At 49.0% G+C, this 14,180-nt stretch overlaps 1 protein-coding gene across 1 annotated transcript; it reads left to right on the forward strand.

Moving 5' to 3' along the window:
• Positions 1-3,732: 3,732 nt before the first annotated feature.
• On the forward strand, positions 3,733-13,511 carry MORN3 (MORN repeat containing 3; the record flags this gene model as incomplete). The annotated part of the gene is made up of 5 exons (XM_080628812.1): positions 3,733-3,877; positions 4,546-4,703; positions 6,302-6,461; positions 10,815-10,999; positions 13,410-13,511. 5 exons carry the CDS (start codon positions 3,733-3,735, stop codon positions 13,509-13,511), a joined length of 750 nt encoding a protein of 249 aa, XP_080484938.1.
• Positions 13,512-14,180: the final 669 nt, after the last annotated feature.

Raw genomic sequence — 14,180 nt, forward strand, 5'->3', positions numbered from 1 at the left:
TTTCAGGTGGGTTCTCCTTTTTCTTCCGACATTTCCAAGGCTGATTTCTTTGTTACACATCAGTACTGTAATCAGTGCTTTCATTTCCAGCCTTCTGCTGCCGCACGTACTAAAAAGAACAGCCAGAGGTGAAACACTTGGTGCTTATCAGCTTTTTACATCCTGCTGAATAATCCTTAACTCGCGAACACACAGTTCCACGGAGTGGCGTGCGCTTGACGGCTCTGCCTCCATCCCTCGTGCTTCCCGTGTACCACCACATCCGTCTCCATCCGCAGCCGCAATCCAGCCGCTCCCATGACCCTTCGCGCAGGAGCCTGGCAGAGTTGCTATGACGACCCTGACGATACAGCCGCAGCACCCAGCCTGAACCCAGCGCAGGTCGGTGTCCATAGGGCGGCTTTTGGGGTGGGCCAGACTTGAAGGTGCTTTGCAAACTGAGCACATCGGCTTCCCCCATCGTCCGCTCCCATTGCTGCTCCGGCAGCCTGAGCTTTCCACACAGAGGCACCACGATGGGGCTGAGGAGTGGCTAGGGGTGGCTTGGCCGTGCCGGAGGCTGCCGGCAAAGGAACTGTGGCATAGGACAATGCTGTGGTGTGGAGGTTAGTGCGTGGGTTGAACTCACCCAGGGCTGGGTAATGGTCAGGCAGAGCTGGTGCAGAGGTTGCAGGCGGGGATGCGGTGCGGTGGCAGGCAGGGTGCTGCCCCCTCTATGCAGCCAGATGTATTTTCCATCTTGCTCTTCGTTAAGATATAAGATGGAAAAAAGTATAGTTGTAGCTAAATCACATTGCTCTGGCGTTCTGTGAAAAGACAGGGAAAAAATAGGCTTCCTGCAGGCTGTGCCAACTGAAGTTGCATTTAACGGAGACCTGGTAGAGCATTATCTGGAGGAGGACACGGGGCTCTGTAAGATCACCCCCAAGCGCAGCATCAGCTGCAGAGACATATGGGAGCAGCAGCCTCTAGCCGTCAGCATCGAGACCTGCAGCCACTGCTGGGAGGTTGGAGCGACCTTGCACTGCCTGTTCTTGCTGCCAGCTTCCCCACACCCTTGCAGTGGGTGGCTAAAAACATCCAGGGTGACAAACACCAGTTACGTTATCACTTACACAAACCTGGTATCACTGTCATGAACCTGGAAAGGGATTCAGCAAAGTTGGCTCCCACCAGCCTGCAAAATCCTGGGTGATCGGTGGGGGCTGTGCCTTGGAGGGCATAGTGGGGTGCTGTGGCTGCCCCTGCAGCTAGGAATCGTCCCTGGGGTTTTTAGATCCTAAGCTTTGAGCTGAAGAAGTGGTCAGATGCGGTGGTGGGGCGGTGATGCTCCCATCTGGGTGTGGTGAGGATGTCTCTCTTCACAGCCATGAGATGCTTGGGTGTCATAGCCCATGTTGGGGTGGGTGCATGCAGCTGTAGTTTGGCTATTCTGCTCCCTCAGCAAGGGGAGGGCAGAAATGAGATGGCAACATACATCTCTGTGTCCTGCAAACCCCCGGCCCTGGACAAATGTTAGCAAGAGCCCCCTTCTCGAGAGGCTGCAGCACACAAGGGTGAAGGAGGAACTTACAGCTGTGAGGTATCCTGTGTTTGCACTGCAGAAAGACCATCCTTTGCAGCAGGCTGCTAATTCATCATTCCAAGGGACAGATCCTGACCTCGGTGTCCTCAAACCATCATAGTCAGGTGGGTGGCACATCCAGGGGACTTCAGTTGCCAAATCCTCCTCTGCCCTCACAGCCAATGCCATCCCCAAACCATCTGCTTCAAGAGTTGGCAACATGATGGTCTTCAGCTCCCCCCCCTCTCCTTGAGGTTGGTGGAGGACGTACCTGTGTTGGACAGCTGAAAGAGGAATGACCACAGGAAACCTTACCCCTCCCTGGGTCCGAGCTGATATTGCATCACCCGGGCAGGTCCCCCAGCCCTGCCTGTGCTCCCCCAGCCTTGCCTGTGCTTCCCCAGCCCTGCCTGCACTCCCCTAGCCCCACGGGAAGGAGCCATGTGGGACATGCACTACCCAACTCAGCTGCGTTTTAGGGGGGAAGGCTCATCATGGACACAGAAGTACTTTTTTTTAGCAATGATATCCCTCCAAGTAGCTGTTGAATGACCATTTCCACAGCCATGTGGAGAACTGAGGATGAACACAAACTGTATTATCTCAGTTATAACTTCTAGCTTTTATTGCCTAGCAAGGACCCAAAACACCCTCCTTTCCCCTCTCCTCCCAAGCTCCCATGCCTTCACCATGCTGGCTCCACAGCACCCACAGCACAGCAGGAATGTGATCTCTGCTCTGAGAAAGGAGAGAAACAACAAAATCACTGGATAGATCTGTCCTGGGTCAGCAGTAGCAGTCATCTTTCTCCTTCTTAGTAGCTGGTGCAGTGCTGTGTTTTCAACTTCAGTTTGGGAACAACGCTGATAACACCGATGTTTTCAGCTGTTGCTAAGCAATGTTTACTCCGATACAGCACTTTCTCAATCTCCTGCTCTGCCAGGGAGGAGGGAAAGCCGGGAGGAAGCAGAGACCACCTGAGCCAAACTAGCCAAAGGAGTAGTCCATCCCACTGCACGTCATGCCCCTTATATAAACTGGGGGGCGGTACCCCGAAGTGCTAGATCGTTGGGTGTTGATCAGTGGTGAGCAATTGCCTTCTCTTTCCTTGTTATTTTCCCTTCTCATTGTTATTATTGGTGGTGGTAGTAGTAGTTTTGTATTATACCTGAGTTACCGGACTGTTCTTATCTCAACTCGCAGGAGTTACGTCCTTTCCATTCTCCTCCCCATCCATCCGCGAGCGCAAGGAGGCAGAAGTGGGGGGGAGTGAGCGAGCTACCGCGTGGTTCTGTGTTCCCGGCTGGGCTTAAACCACGACAATGTCTCAGGACAGAAGGGGGAGCCCGGGAGACAAAATCAGGGCGCATCCCACTCCGCCAGCTCCAGCCAAGCTCTGGGTGTTGTCGGCCTTCATAGAAACTTACTTTTTGTGTCTACAGCCACCTTTTGGCAGTTTATTTATGGTTTGTAGGAGACCACCTTTTGCAGCTTGCTTGTCCAGCCCCGGGCAAGCTGCAGCCTCGTGGTACATAGAAACATTGTGGGTTTAACCCCTCTTAACCAGACACCTGCAGGATATTTCTAGCAGTAAAAGAGCTTTAGCTTCATTGCTCCTGGGCATCTGAAGTGTCCCAGCTCCCTGTGGCCCCAGGGACACTGGCCAACTCTCTGAGCTGCTCCATCTCATGAATGCTTTCCAATAGCCTGAGATATTTCCTAGCAAATGAATAATTTTCCAATTTGATTAAATGACTGCTTCTGCTTCACACAGAGGCACTGGAGGAGCAGCCATGGGAAGGAGCCCAGCAAGGTTTCAGCTGTACAGAGAAGAGGCTGCCCTTCTCTGTGTTTTCCAAGGCGTCTGGCAGGCACAGAGATTGATACCCACCACAGACTCGACCTGCTGAGACGTATTTAGATCTCCTAGCAGGCCAGGCTGTGCTGTGAGCCTGTTTTCAGACAGTGCTGGTTTGTACTTCGGTATCTTTAGATACCTTCTGTTTGTTCTATCTCTGTTTTACCCCTCCAAAGCCAGACATCAATTAGTGACTTGGTTGAATATTGAAACAGAGCTCAAAATAGATTGTTCTGCCTGTACCTGTTTTAGTCATTTCTCTCTAATTTATTGCTGACAATAGTTTCTTTTCTCTCCAGCCAGGAACAATATGCCTCTTGTAAAAAAACCAAGAACTAGAGAGCCTCTCTGGCATGAATGGGACCAGAAAGCACAGAAACATGGATTAAGACACACAGTTTATGATGTAAACGGAGATAAGTACACTGGAGAATGGCAGGACAACTTGAAACATGGTAAGATGGATCATTTTGAGGAAAAGTACCAATTTAGGTGTCCTAGCAAAAGTTCCTAGGGGCAGGGAGTGGTCAGGGGTTGTATATGCTCCTGGAAGAGGATTCATTCATGTATTTGTATATGTCTTTGATATATGCCATGCAAAAGTGTACTCAGAAATACTTCTAAATGGTAACTTGAAGAGCTTTTACATGCACTCAGGGGCAATCACCCAAAATATCTAGATTATAATGTCTAAAAATTCTCTGCAAACACAGCAAGCTGCAGTCAGCTCCACACACTGGGATGTGCCTTGGCTGCACAGCCCCTGAAGCTCTCCTGGTGCCTGACTTGGCCTCAGGAATATTCATGTATCCTCAAGCTGTGGCAGGTTCCACAGGAGACAGAGAAGGAGACCCTGACCGAGCCCTGAGTGCCAGAGCAGGACAGGCTTGTTTACAAGCAGTAAAGCGAGGTTTGGAAAGGTTTAAGTGCATTCAGCAAAGGACACACAGGAAGCCCCTGATCAAGGTTAATGATGGTTCCGACTTGGGAAGCTAAACTGAATTCCACACATAAACCTGCTTTGGTGCAGGGAGTGCTGCCTTGCCTGGGATGGAGCTGTAGGAAGGCAGCCCTGTAATCCCTTCTCCTAACAATTCCATCATTCTACTTGCTTGGTAAACAGGCAAAGGCATCCAGAAATGGAAAAGCACTGGAGCTATTTACAGCGGTGACTGGAAGTTTGGGAAGCGCAATGGTTATGGCTCATACAGCATTCCTGACCCTGTAACCAAGCAATACAAGAAGGTGTACACAGGCTGGTGGGAAAACGACCAAAAATGTGTAAGTGATATTTCCTGTGCAAGCCAGTGCTGAAGCAGCATCCTCCAAAACATGAGGAAGAAGCAGGTGCACATGTCCAAAAAGATCACTTAAAATACTAATTTTTCCAATACTGAGGCTGAATTGAGGGGGTTTGGCTAAACAAATAGGTGGAAAAAAGGAAATGAAAGCACGAGTAAAAGCTCTGGTCTTTAAGCCCTCTCCCCCTGCCCTCCCCAATTCACTGCTCCGGCTCATTTCATTTCTCCATGTCAGATGCTGCAGGAGCTGCACTGTGTCCCACGTCTGGCAATAGGGAAGCAGCAGCGTGTCTCCAGGTAGAAGCTGTGGGAACAGCCTTTCCTCCAGGCTTGGGTTCTCTTTAAATCTTAGTCTGAACCTACAGAAAGCTCAGGAGTAAATATCCATCATTCATGAACAGCCAAGTGTGGCTGAGAACACACCATCGCCTGCTGTGTCCCCACTGTAAGGGGACTCATCCCACCCATCCCTGGTGATCAGGCTACAGCCCCAACCTCCCTCCAGCTGCCAAAGAGCAGTGATCACTGCTCAGACTCTCCTGAAGCCTGGCCAAGCAGGATAAGAGGTTTCATGTTCCATATCTTAACCCTCCCCACCCATCCCTTTCATTCATCTCATCCTTGAAGCAGGTGGAGGAACCTGTGTTATAAGCGCTGCAGGAAAATGTACCTTTTACAGCACATTAGACAAATAACATGAGGTCTTTTTGAAAATAAGCCTGTCACATAAACCAGTGGTTTTTGTAAAGGGAACGTAATGAGGAAGTCATCAGGTAAAATGACTGCAATCTCATGTGCAAAATCCTTGTAGGAACGATTCTTGTGTTCACCTTTGTGTCTGCTCTTAAATCAGTAGCCTCTTACACTTCTAATTGGCATGCAGCTCTATGGCTCCAGTCTCTTGTAGTATCACAGGGTATATTCATTTCTGGGGTGGTGCCTCCCCCGTGGTGCCTGGCCTGGCTCCAGAGAGCCACACATGGCATTGCTGCCTGAGCTGGCTGGTCACACCACAGGCAGCCTTCAGGCCTGGCTTTTGTTCCTTGGGAAGGAGGAAGGAAGCAAAGTGAGGGGCTCTTTAGGACATTACTGCTTTGGGGGTACAGATGGAGGAGAAGGTAAGAGACCTTTGGTGTGCCCAGCACCAAGGGAAGGAGTTGCCTGGCCTGGGACACACCAGGCAGTAGCAAGCCTGGTGTGTCCCAGTAGGAAATCAGGTTTGAAAGGCATGAAATCCCCATGTTGAGAAATTCTTTTTAATGCTGCCTATCCCAGGCCAGTTTACATGCTAGCAAAACCCGCTTTTAGCTAAATATTAGTGGCAATTGTGCCAATAATAACACAATGAGATATAAACCTGTGGTTTTGTCATGGGAATGAAATCACTTGCCTCCAAAAATCCCATACCACCACCTCTTGTTTCCAGCACAAGACCAGCCACCCAGCTGGGCTGCCAGCAGCCATGTGACAGAGAGGCAAGCACAGGAGTAGCGTATCAAGACAGTGGTATCCCAAAGTTGAACACCAACCCCTGTCAATACAGAGGCTCCTAATAGCTATATCTGTGCTGATTTCCAGGGCTATGGGCTGATGATCTACCCCAATGGGGAGCGCTATGAGGGCGAGTGGAGCGCTGAGCTGCGGAGCGGCTGGGGACGGATGAATTACCTGAATGGATCCGTCTATGAGGGACAATGGCTGTTGGACAAGCCCCATGGGCAGGGAACGCTGTGGCTGCGTAGGTACCAATCGTCCTCACCCTAGGAATCTGCTGCCCCTTTCAAGGTGTTGGGTGCCATTCGGATTTCTGTATGCTACATCACATCTCCTGCTGCAGCCTTGCACCAGGGTTGTGGCTGCTCCATGTTGTATTCCCCTCCTGGGTTGAGGCAGCGCAAGCTGCGCAAGGGCCAGCTCAAGCCCACATGCCTGAAAGCTTGTTTTTGCTGTGATTTACATTTAAATGGCTGGGATGCTTAGGGTTAGAGATAATGTACTGTTAGGGCAGAGAAGAGCAAGTCTCTCTTTTCAAGCCAGGCACTTTGCCAGACATGCTTTCTAACTGCTGCATACCAAAGAGTCCAGTTTCCAGCACAGAAATAAAGAGAAGTTTTCTTTCTGAGTTCACTCCATCCCCTCTCTTACTTCCGACACTGGCTCATGTTGAGTGAACTCAGGGGTTTCAGGAGTACACAATCCCTTCCCAGAAATAACACCGAGCACATCACAGATTGGGAATGTTGGGGGGCAATCTCAGCATAAAAATAGGAATTTGGATTTTTTTCCCCCTTTATTTTGCATGGAGTTTAACACATTTTTCTGGCAAAGAAAGCCAAGAATCCCAATCCTCTGTAATACCAAGCTCAGCATTCCAGGGACATTTGAATAAATATTCTCTTTGTATTATTAAGGCCCAGTTAGAATTGAACTTGGCTAGGGATGTTAAGGATAACAGGAAAGGATTCTATAGGTATGTAGCGAATAAAAGACAGACTAGGGACAACATAGGCCCCCCCCGGAAGATATCGGGAGAACTGGCTACCCAGGGTTTGGAGAAGGCTGAGGTTCTTAATGACTTCTTTGCCTCAGTCTTTACTGGCAAAGGCTCTGACCGCACCACCCAAGTCTTGGAAGGCAGACGCAGGGACTGTAAGAATGAAGACCCTAGGCCCACTGTAGGAGAGGATCTGGTTCGAGACCATCTTAAAAACCTAAATGTACACAAGTCCATGGGACCTGATGAAATCCATCCACGGGTCCTGAAGGAGCTGGCCAACGGAGTTGCTAAGCCCCTGGCCATCGTATTTGAAAAATCATGGCAGTCAGGTGAAGTTTCCGATGACTGGAAGAAGGGAAATACAACCCCATTTTCAAGAAGGGGAAAATGGATGACCCGGGGAATTACAGAGCAGTCAGTCTCACCTCTGTGCCTGGCAAAATCTTGGAGCGCATTCTTCTGGAAGGCATGCTAAGGCACATGAAAAACAAGGAGGTGCTTGGTGACAGCCAGCATGGCTTCACTAAGGGGAAATCCTGCCTGACCAGTTTGGTGGCCTTCTATGATGGGGCTACGGAACTGAGGGACAGGGGCAGAGCAGTTGATGTCATCTACCTGGATTTGTCCAAAGCGTTTGACACTGTCCCACACGACATCCTGGTCTCTAAATTGGAGAGACATCAATTTGATGGGTGGACCACTCGGTGGATAAAGAACTGGCTGGATGGCCGCACGCAAAGAGTTATGGTCAACGGCTCGATGTCCGGCTGGAGACCGGTAACGAGTGGTGTCCCTCAGGGATCGGTGTTGGAACAGGTCTTGTTCAACATCTTTGTCGGTGACAGGGACAGTGGGATTGAGTGCGCCCGCAGCAAGTTTGCCAATGACACCAAGCTATGTGGTTCAGTTGATACGCTGGAGGGAAGGGATGCAATCCAGAGGGACCTCGACACACTTGTGAGGTGGGCTGATGCCAACCTGATGAAGTTTAACCATGCCAAGTGCAAGGTCCTACACTTGGGTCGGAGCAATCCCAGGCACAGCTACAGGTTGGGCAGAGAAGAGATTCAGAGCAGCCCTGCAGAGAAGGACTTGGGGGTGTTGGTCGATGAGAAAACGAACATGAGCCAGCTTCAGTGTGTGCTCACAGCCCAGAAAGCAACCGTATCCTGGGCTGCATCAAGAGGAGCGTGACCAGCAGGTCAAAAGAGGTGATCCTGCCCCTCTACTCTGCTCCTGTGAGACCTCACTTGGAGCATTGTGTGCAGTTCTGGTGTCCTCAACATAAAAAGGACATGGAATTGTTGGAACAAGTCCAGAGGAGGCCACGAGGATGATCAAGGGACTGGAGCACCTCCTGTATGGAGACAGGCTGAGAAAGTTGGGGCTGTTCAGCCTGGAGAAGAGAAGGCTGCATGGAGACCTCAGAGCAGCTTCCAGTATCTGAAGGGGGCCTACAAGGATGCTGGGAAGGGACTCTTCATTTGGGACTGTAGTGACAGGACAAGGGGTAACGGGTTCAAACTGAAACAGGGGAAGTTTAGATTGGATCTAAGGAAGAAATTCTTTACTGTGAGGGTGGTGAGGCACTGGAATGGGTTGCCCAGGGAGGTTGTGAATGCTCCGTCCTTGGCAGTGTTCAAGGTCAGGTTGGACAGAGCCTGGGGTGACATGGTTTAGTGTGAGGTGTCCCTGCCCATGGCAGGGGGGTTGGAACTGGATGATCTTAAGGTCCTTTCCAACCCTAACTATTCTATGATTCTATGATTATTATTCATCCATACTATTTTTTGCTTGAAAGCCATCTCAAGGCTGGTAATTACCTAAGCAAAGCAGCTGGGAGGAATGAGCACGACCTTGACTGCACATCACAAGCATGACTGTGTTCTCTCTGCTGACTGTAAAGTCACTTTGGACTGATGGCTCATCCAGGTGAAATCAGCACCCACTTCCAGGGGTCACTCCTTCCACTGATCTGCTTTGCTCCCATCAAAGCCATTGCTATAAACTTAAAACCCCTGCAGGCTGAGCTGCAGCTGATGAACCATTTCAGAGCCTGGTTGCCTCCAGCATAGCCTGGAGCCACTTACAAGCTAGATTCCTTTTGGTTAAAATTAGCCAGAGCAATTATTTCATACCCACAACCTCAATGTATTCAGCTCAGCTGCTGGAAGTGTGCCCACGTGCCGGCAGCTTTGAGATGGTGAAAGGAACTGAGTTCCTTCAGCAGAGGTCACGATGAGCTGCAGCTCAAGACTGAATTGCTTACAGTGGCAGTGTGCCTGGTGAGGGTGAGCTTGGCTGGGAGCACTGCTCTGCTACAGCCCAGTGCCAAATGGCTTTTAAACCAGAACATTGCACATCGGCAGGGATCTCAGTAGTGAGCAACACAGCTCTTGGATGCTCTAGGAGAGTGGAGGGGGGCAGGCAGGTGCCACGGTGCAGTCAGGGCACTCAGTGGTCCCTCCTTCATAGCCAGGTCTGTGATTTTGGTGGTGTCTGAGCTGTCAGTGGCTGGAGAGCAGAAGTTGCTCTCATCAGTGAGCAGGACAGGTTGGTGTTGCACATAAGCACACCACCAGATCCAAGCTGAAGATAACCACTGCCATGGCTCCAGGCTGTAAACCAGCCCCTGCCTGAGGAGCCTGGCAGTCCCCAGCTACCTCTGTGGCACTGTGTGACACTCTGTGGCCCTGGTATTTTGGCCAGCTCTTGCCACAAAGAACGGCCAAGTTCAGCTGAGACCCAAAGATCTTTCCACTAAACAACTCGGTCAGAAATCCCCATGGTTTTTGGCTTAGAAACACTGTATGCAGAAGAAGGAGATAGCAGAGGACTCTCACAGTGACAACAAGGTGGCCTGGATGTATTCCAGCCAAAACATTACCGTGGCTGTGGTGCCTCTTCTCAACCAGCATCCCTGGATGAGACTGCCCTCTTCCCCTTGCAGTTCTGCTTTCCCTGTTGGTGATGGATGGATTCCTGGAGAGCAGCACAGAGCCTTAAAAAATCCTCTCTCAACTTGCAGGAAAACACCAAGAGATACAGTAAAGCTGGAAAAACAGCCTGCAACTGATTGCCTGAACCATTCAGACACTCAGCAGTTCTTGCCCTGTAATTCATTGAGGAAAAACATAGCTACAAGTGTTCTTTGAAATCAAGATTATTTTGACTGGGCAGCAGTCAGACAGTGCTGCTGTTCCGTGCCCAGACAAGTGAACCTCTTCAAGCCACAGATCCTGCGTGATTTGTTGCAGTGACAAACCTAAAACTTACATCCTATAATTTCCCATGCTGTAAAGAGTGACTCAGTGACTACTCCCTTACCCTGAGCTCCATATATCAGCAAAAAAATTATATCACTGTGAGAAGAACAAAGCAAGTGAACACAGTTTGTGTGCCAAGCAGGCAAGTGTGGGCTCCTTCCACAGCCTTTCCTCCCTTGGTGGCCCAGCAAATAGAGTCCCCTTAAAATTACTAGGAGGAGCCAAGCAGATTTCCTCTTCTATCCATTCCCTGTGATGGTTGATTTTGCTTGTAGCCTTTTAATGAAATGGTGCAAATTTCATGGTCTGTTCACGTATGTAATTGCAGCCAATGAAAATCGGTACGAAGGAGGCTGGAAAAATGGAAAAAAGCATGGCCCAGGGATGTATTTCTACTTGGATAAGGGGCAGCTATTGGAAGGTATCTGGTCATCAGATATACCAAAATGTGGACTTGTGACTGACTTCAACAGAGATGAAGCTCCTGCCCCTACTCAGTATCCAATCCCAAAGGTAACTGTTTGGAAATCTTGGGTTTGCTGGTGATGTTGCATTCCTGAGTGCTTGGGTCAGCTTTCCAGGTAGCATTTCACTCTTTAAGTGAGCACTCCCATGGGATTCCCAGCTCACAGGGTGTGTGCTCAGTGTCTTTTGGCCAGCAGTGTCCTAAATTGCCCTGTAGGGACAAGCAACTCATCCAGCCACTGCTGGAGCCTCCCACTCACCTACATCTGAAAAAATGCAGTTCTCATGCACCAGAACTGCTTAGAGACTTGGAGCAGCACAAAGGAAACAGGGACAATAGAGGCAGAGACAATAGTGGGATTTACGTCAAAACCAGATGGTTTCACCAAGCCAAAGTACTAAAGCCAACGAGACCGAGCTGAAACATGTGTGGCTGCAATGCCGATGTCAGCCATTTCCTTTACCTGGGCACCCAGTCAGGGGCTCACCCACATCCAGCAGCCCCATGTCTAGAGGGGTGCATGTAGCTGCCCACCTTACCCCAAGGTGACGTCTCAGCTGGCCATCTGAGAGCCAAAAGCCTCCACTCCCCTTTGCCCTTAAGGCTGACAGGGGCTGCAGAGGAAGAGCTGGTCCCGCCTCCTCCCAGTAAGGCATGCGGCATGCTGGGCCATCACACCACTTTGATGCAGGAATGAGACGATACGGGAGCCTATCCCCAGCTCCATGCCCTCAGAGGAAAGCAGGGACTGGGATCAGTATGGAACAGACAGGTGTTCAAGTGGCCAAAAGTCTCAGCTTGAATGCCCACAGCCTGTGCTACACATGTGAAACAGGCTTCATATTCCAAGGGATAGTTACTGCAGGATACAGGTGGGGAAGCTCCTCTTTGCTTAGAGCCAAGCAGAACCACACTGGATAACCAGGACAGTTAGCCCATAACACAGAGAATGGCACAGCCCCGTGGCATGTAGAAGCTGCCTCCCTTCCTCATCTGCTCCAGGAACAAGGTTGTCACAGATGATATTGAGCACACACAGCCTGTGAAAAGCTCACAGCTGTTCCATCTTCCCTTCCTTTTTTGAGGCTGGTTTCTATAGCAAGGGCCCTTTGAGCACAGGCATTTTTGACAAGCCAGCTAATCCTGTAAGTACTAGGCACACCCACAGCAGCACAGAATAACAAACACCAAATACTCACTGGGGAGAACACAATCTCTGTTTTGCAAAAAGAGGGAAAAGAGCAGTACTTCTGCAGCTAAAAATATGTATCTGATAAGATTTGTTAAAGGTCACCCAAGAACAGCCTCAACAACCCACCAAACAGCCTGGGAGGAGTCAGTATTTTGCCAAGGCAGGATGCTCAACCTTGGCTGTTTATTTAACTCCACAGAGACCAAGTTATGACCCACTTTTCTTCTGCTCTCTAAGCAAAAAGAAAGCATCAGCTTTCACTGCCGTTATTGAGCTTTTCGTTGGAAGAGATTTATTGATCTCAGAATATGAAGGAAATAACAGATAAAAGAAGGATAATTGACTTCAGATTTTCATAAACCTTTTGTTAAATTACTGTCACAAGCAGCTGTTAAAGAATGAGTAGGGCCAATGTTAGAAACTGCCAAAACCAGATCTACACTAAATAGCTTTTGCCTGCAAGAGACTAAGGTGAGGATCTGAGCTTCTTCATGGGAGAAGCATCAGCATGTGTCCTCATCTGGAGGAAAAAGGCGCAAACAGAGGGAATGGACAGGGTAGAAAATGCCTGAAAACTAGAGAGCAAATGTCATCAGTTTTGAAGGAATCCAGTGCGTAGATGATGGGGTCGCATCAAGGCAGAATTTAAACATGACTACAGAGATGGGGAAAGACACAACATGGTGGACTTGGGATATCTGCTGTTATAATTATTGAAGCCAAGGCTTCAGGAAGCCTAACAAAATCAATAAGAAACCTGGACATCTTCCACCTGAAAGACCACCATACACGTGAACCCCTCAGAAAGCATCAAGATATAGAAGCAGGTCAGAGTGAGATGACAAGTTGCTGTCAGGGCTTTGGCATTTCCCCCTCAAGAGTCTACATCCAGTCACAGTCTGGTTACTCGATTCCAAACTCCTGCTTTAACAGGAGCCTTAACACTCACTTGGGTGACTGTAAACTATAAACTTTTAAAACTATAGGGGAGACCCACAGGCTACAAATCAAAACCAGGTCTGCCCAAGAATATATCTTTTGTTAAAGGCAAATCACTCCCCTCCACACAGAGCTATTCCAAGATGATGTTCAACATGCCAATAAAATTAGGGAAGTATAGCATGCTTCTAGAACAGCAACTGAAAGGCTGCAATACAAAATCCTAATACATGGGAGCTTCATTTGCTGCTCGAGTAATCAAGATCTATAAAACCTTACGCTTTTTCAATTACACTGCATAAATGATTTGTATTCCTTCTATTCAGATCGAACTGGCTGATCCAGATGGTGTTTTAGAAGAAGCCCAGGCAATGTTTGACGACAGTCAAAATGAAGAACCGGATGCTGAAGGAAAAGAAGATGGATAAGAACACAATAATGAGTGAGTTACTCAAACAAGCCTCAAATGCACACTGTGGTGTATTGTGTCTTCATTTCCCTTACTTTTCCCTCAGGGCTGCTCATGTAGGGTCATAGAATGGTTTGGGTTGGAAAGGACCTTCAGATCATCTGCTTCCAACCCCCCTGACATGGGCTTAGCTCAGAAGCCTTCTCCCACTCCCCCTTATTTTGGAAAGGAAAAGGTAACTTTTCCCATCTTCTCTGTAAAGAAATCACACTCCTGTTGGGACCAAGGTCTTTCACATTAACTTCTAAGCAGCAAGGTCTGGGTTATATGCTATAAAAGAAAAGCTCTGCAAAAGTACAGTCAAGTAATTCTCCTCTCCTCCCACCAAGCTTGTCCCAATATATACCTCTGACCCAAAATGGTTTTTAAAGTTGTAGCGGATCATGTTTTTATTAATATAATTTTATTAATACCATTTTATGTGCTCTCTCTGTGCATTTTCCATAACATTACCGTGGGTTTCCTCCCTAACCCACAAGCACTGGATCTCACCCTGGCTCTGCTCCTTGGTCAGCCATGTGCTGGACTCAGAGCACTCACCAGCACTGTGCTAGCTGCTCCAGTTCTACCCAATGTAAGGACCAAGCCATGAAGAGCTGCACCACTTCCAAGTATCACACACAAGACC

The sequence above is a fragment of the Psittacula echo genome (assembly GCF_963264785.1).
Source record: "Psittacula echo genome assembly, chromosome: 13".
In the NCBI taxonomy this organism is placed as follows: Eukaryota; Metazoa; Chordata; class Aves; order Psittaciformes; family Psittacidae; genus Psittacula; species Psittacula echo.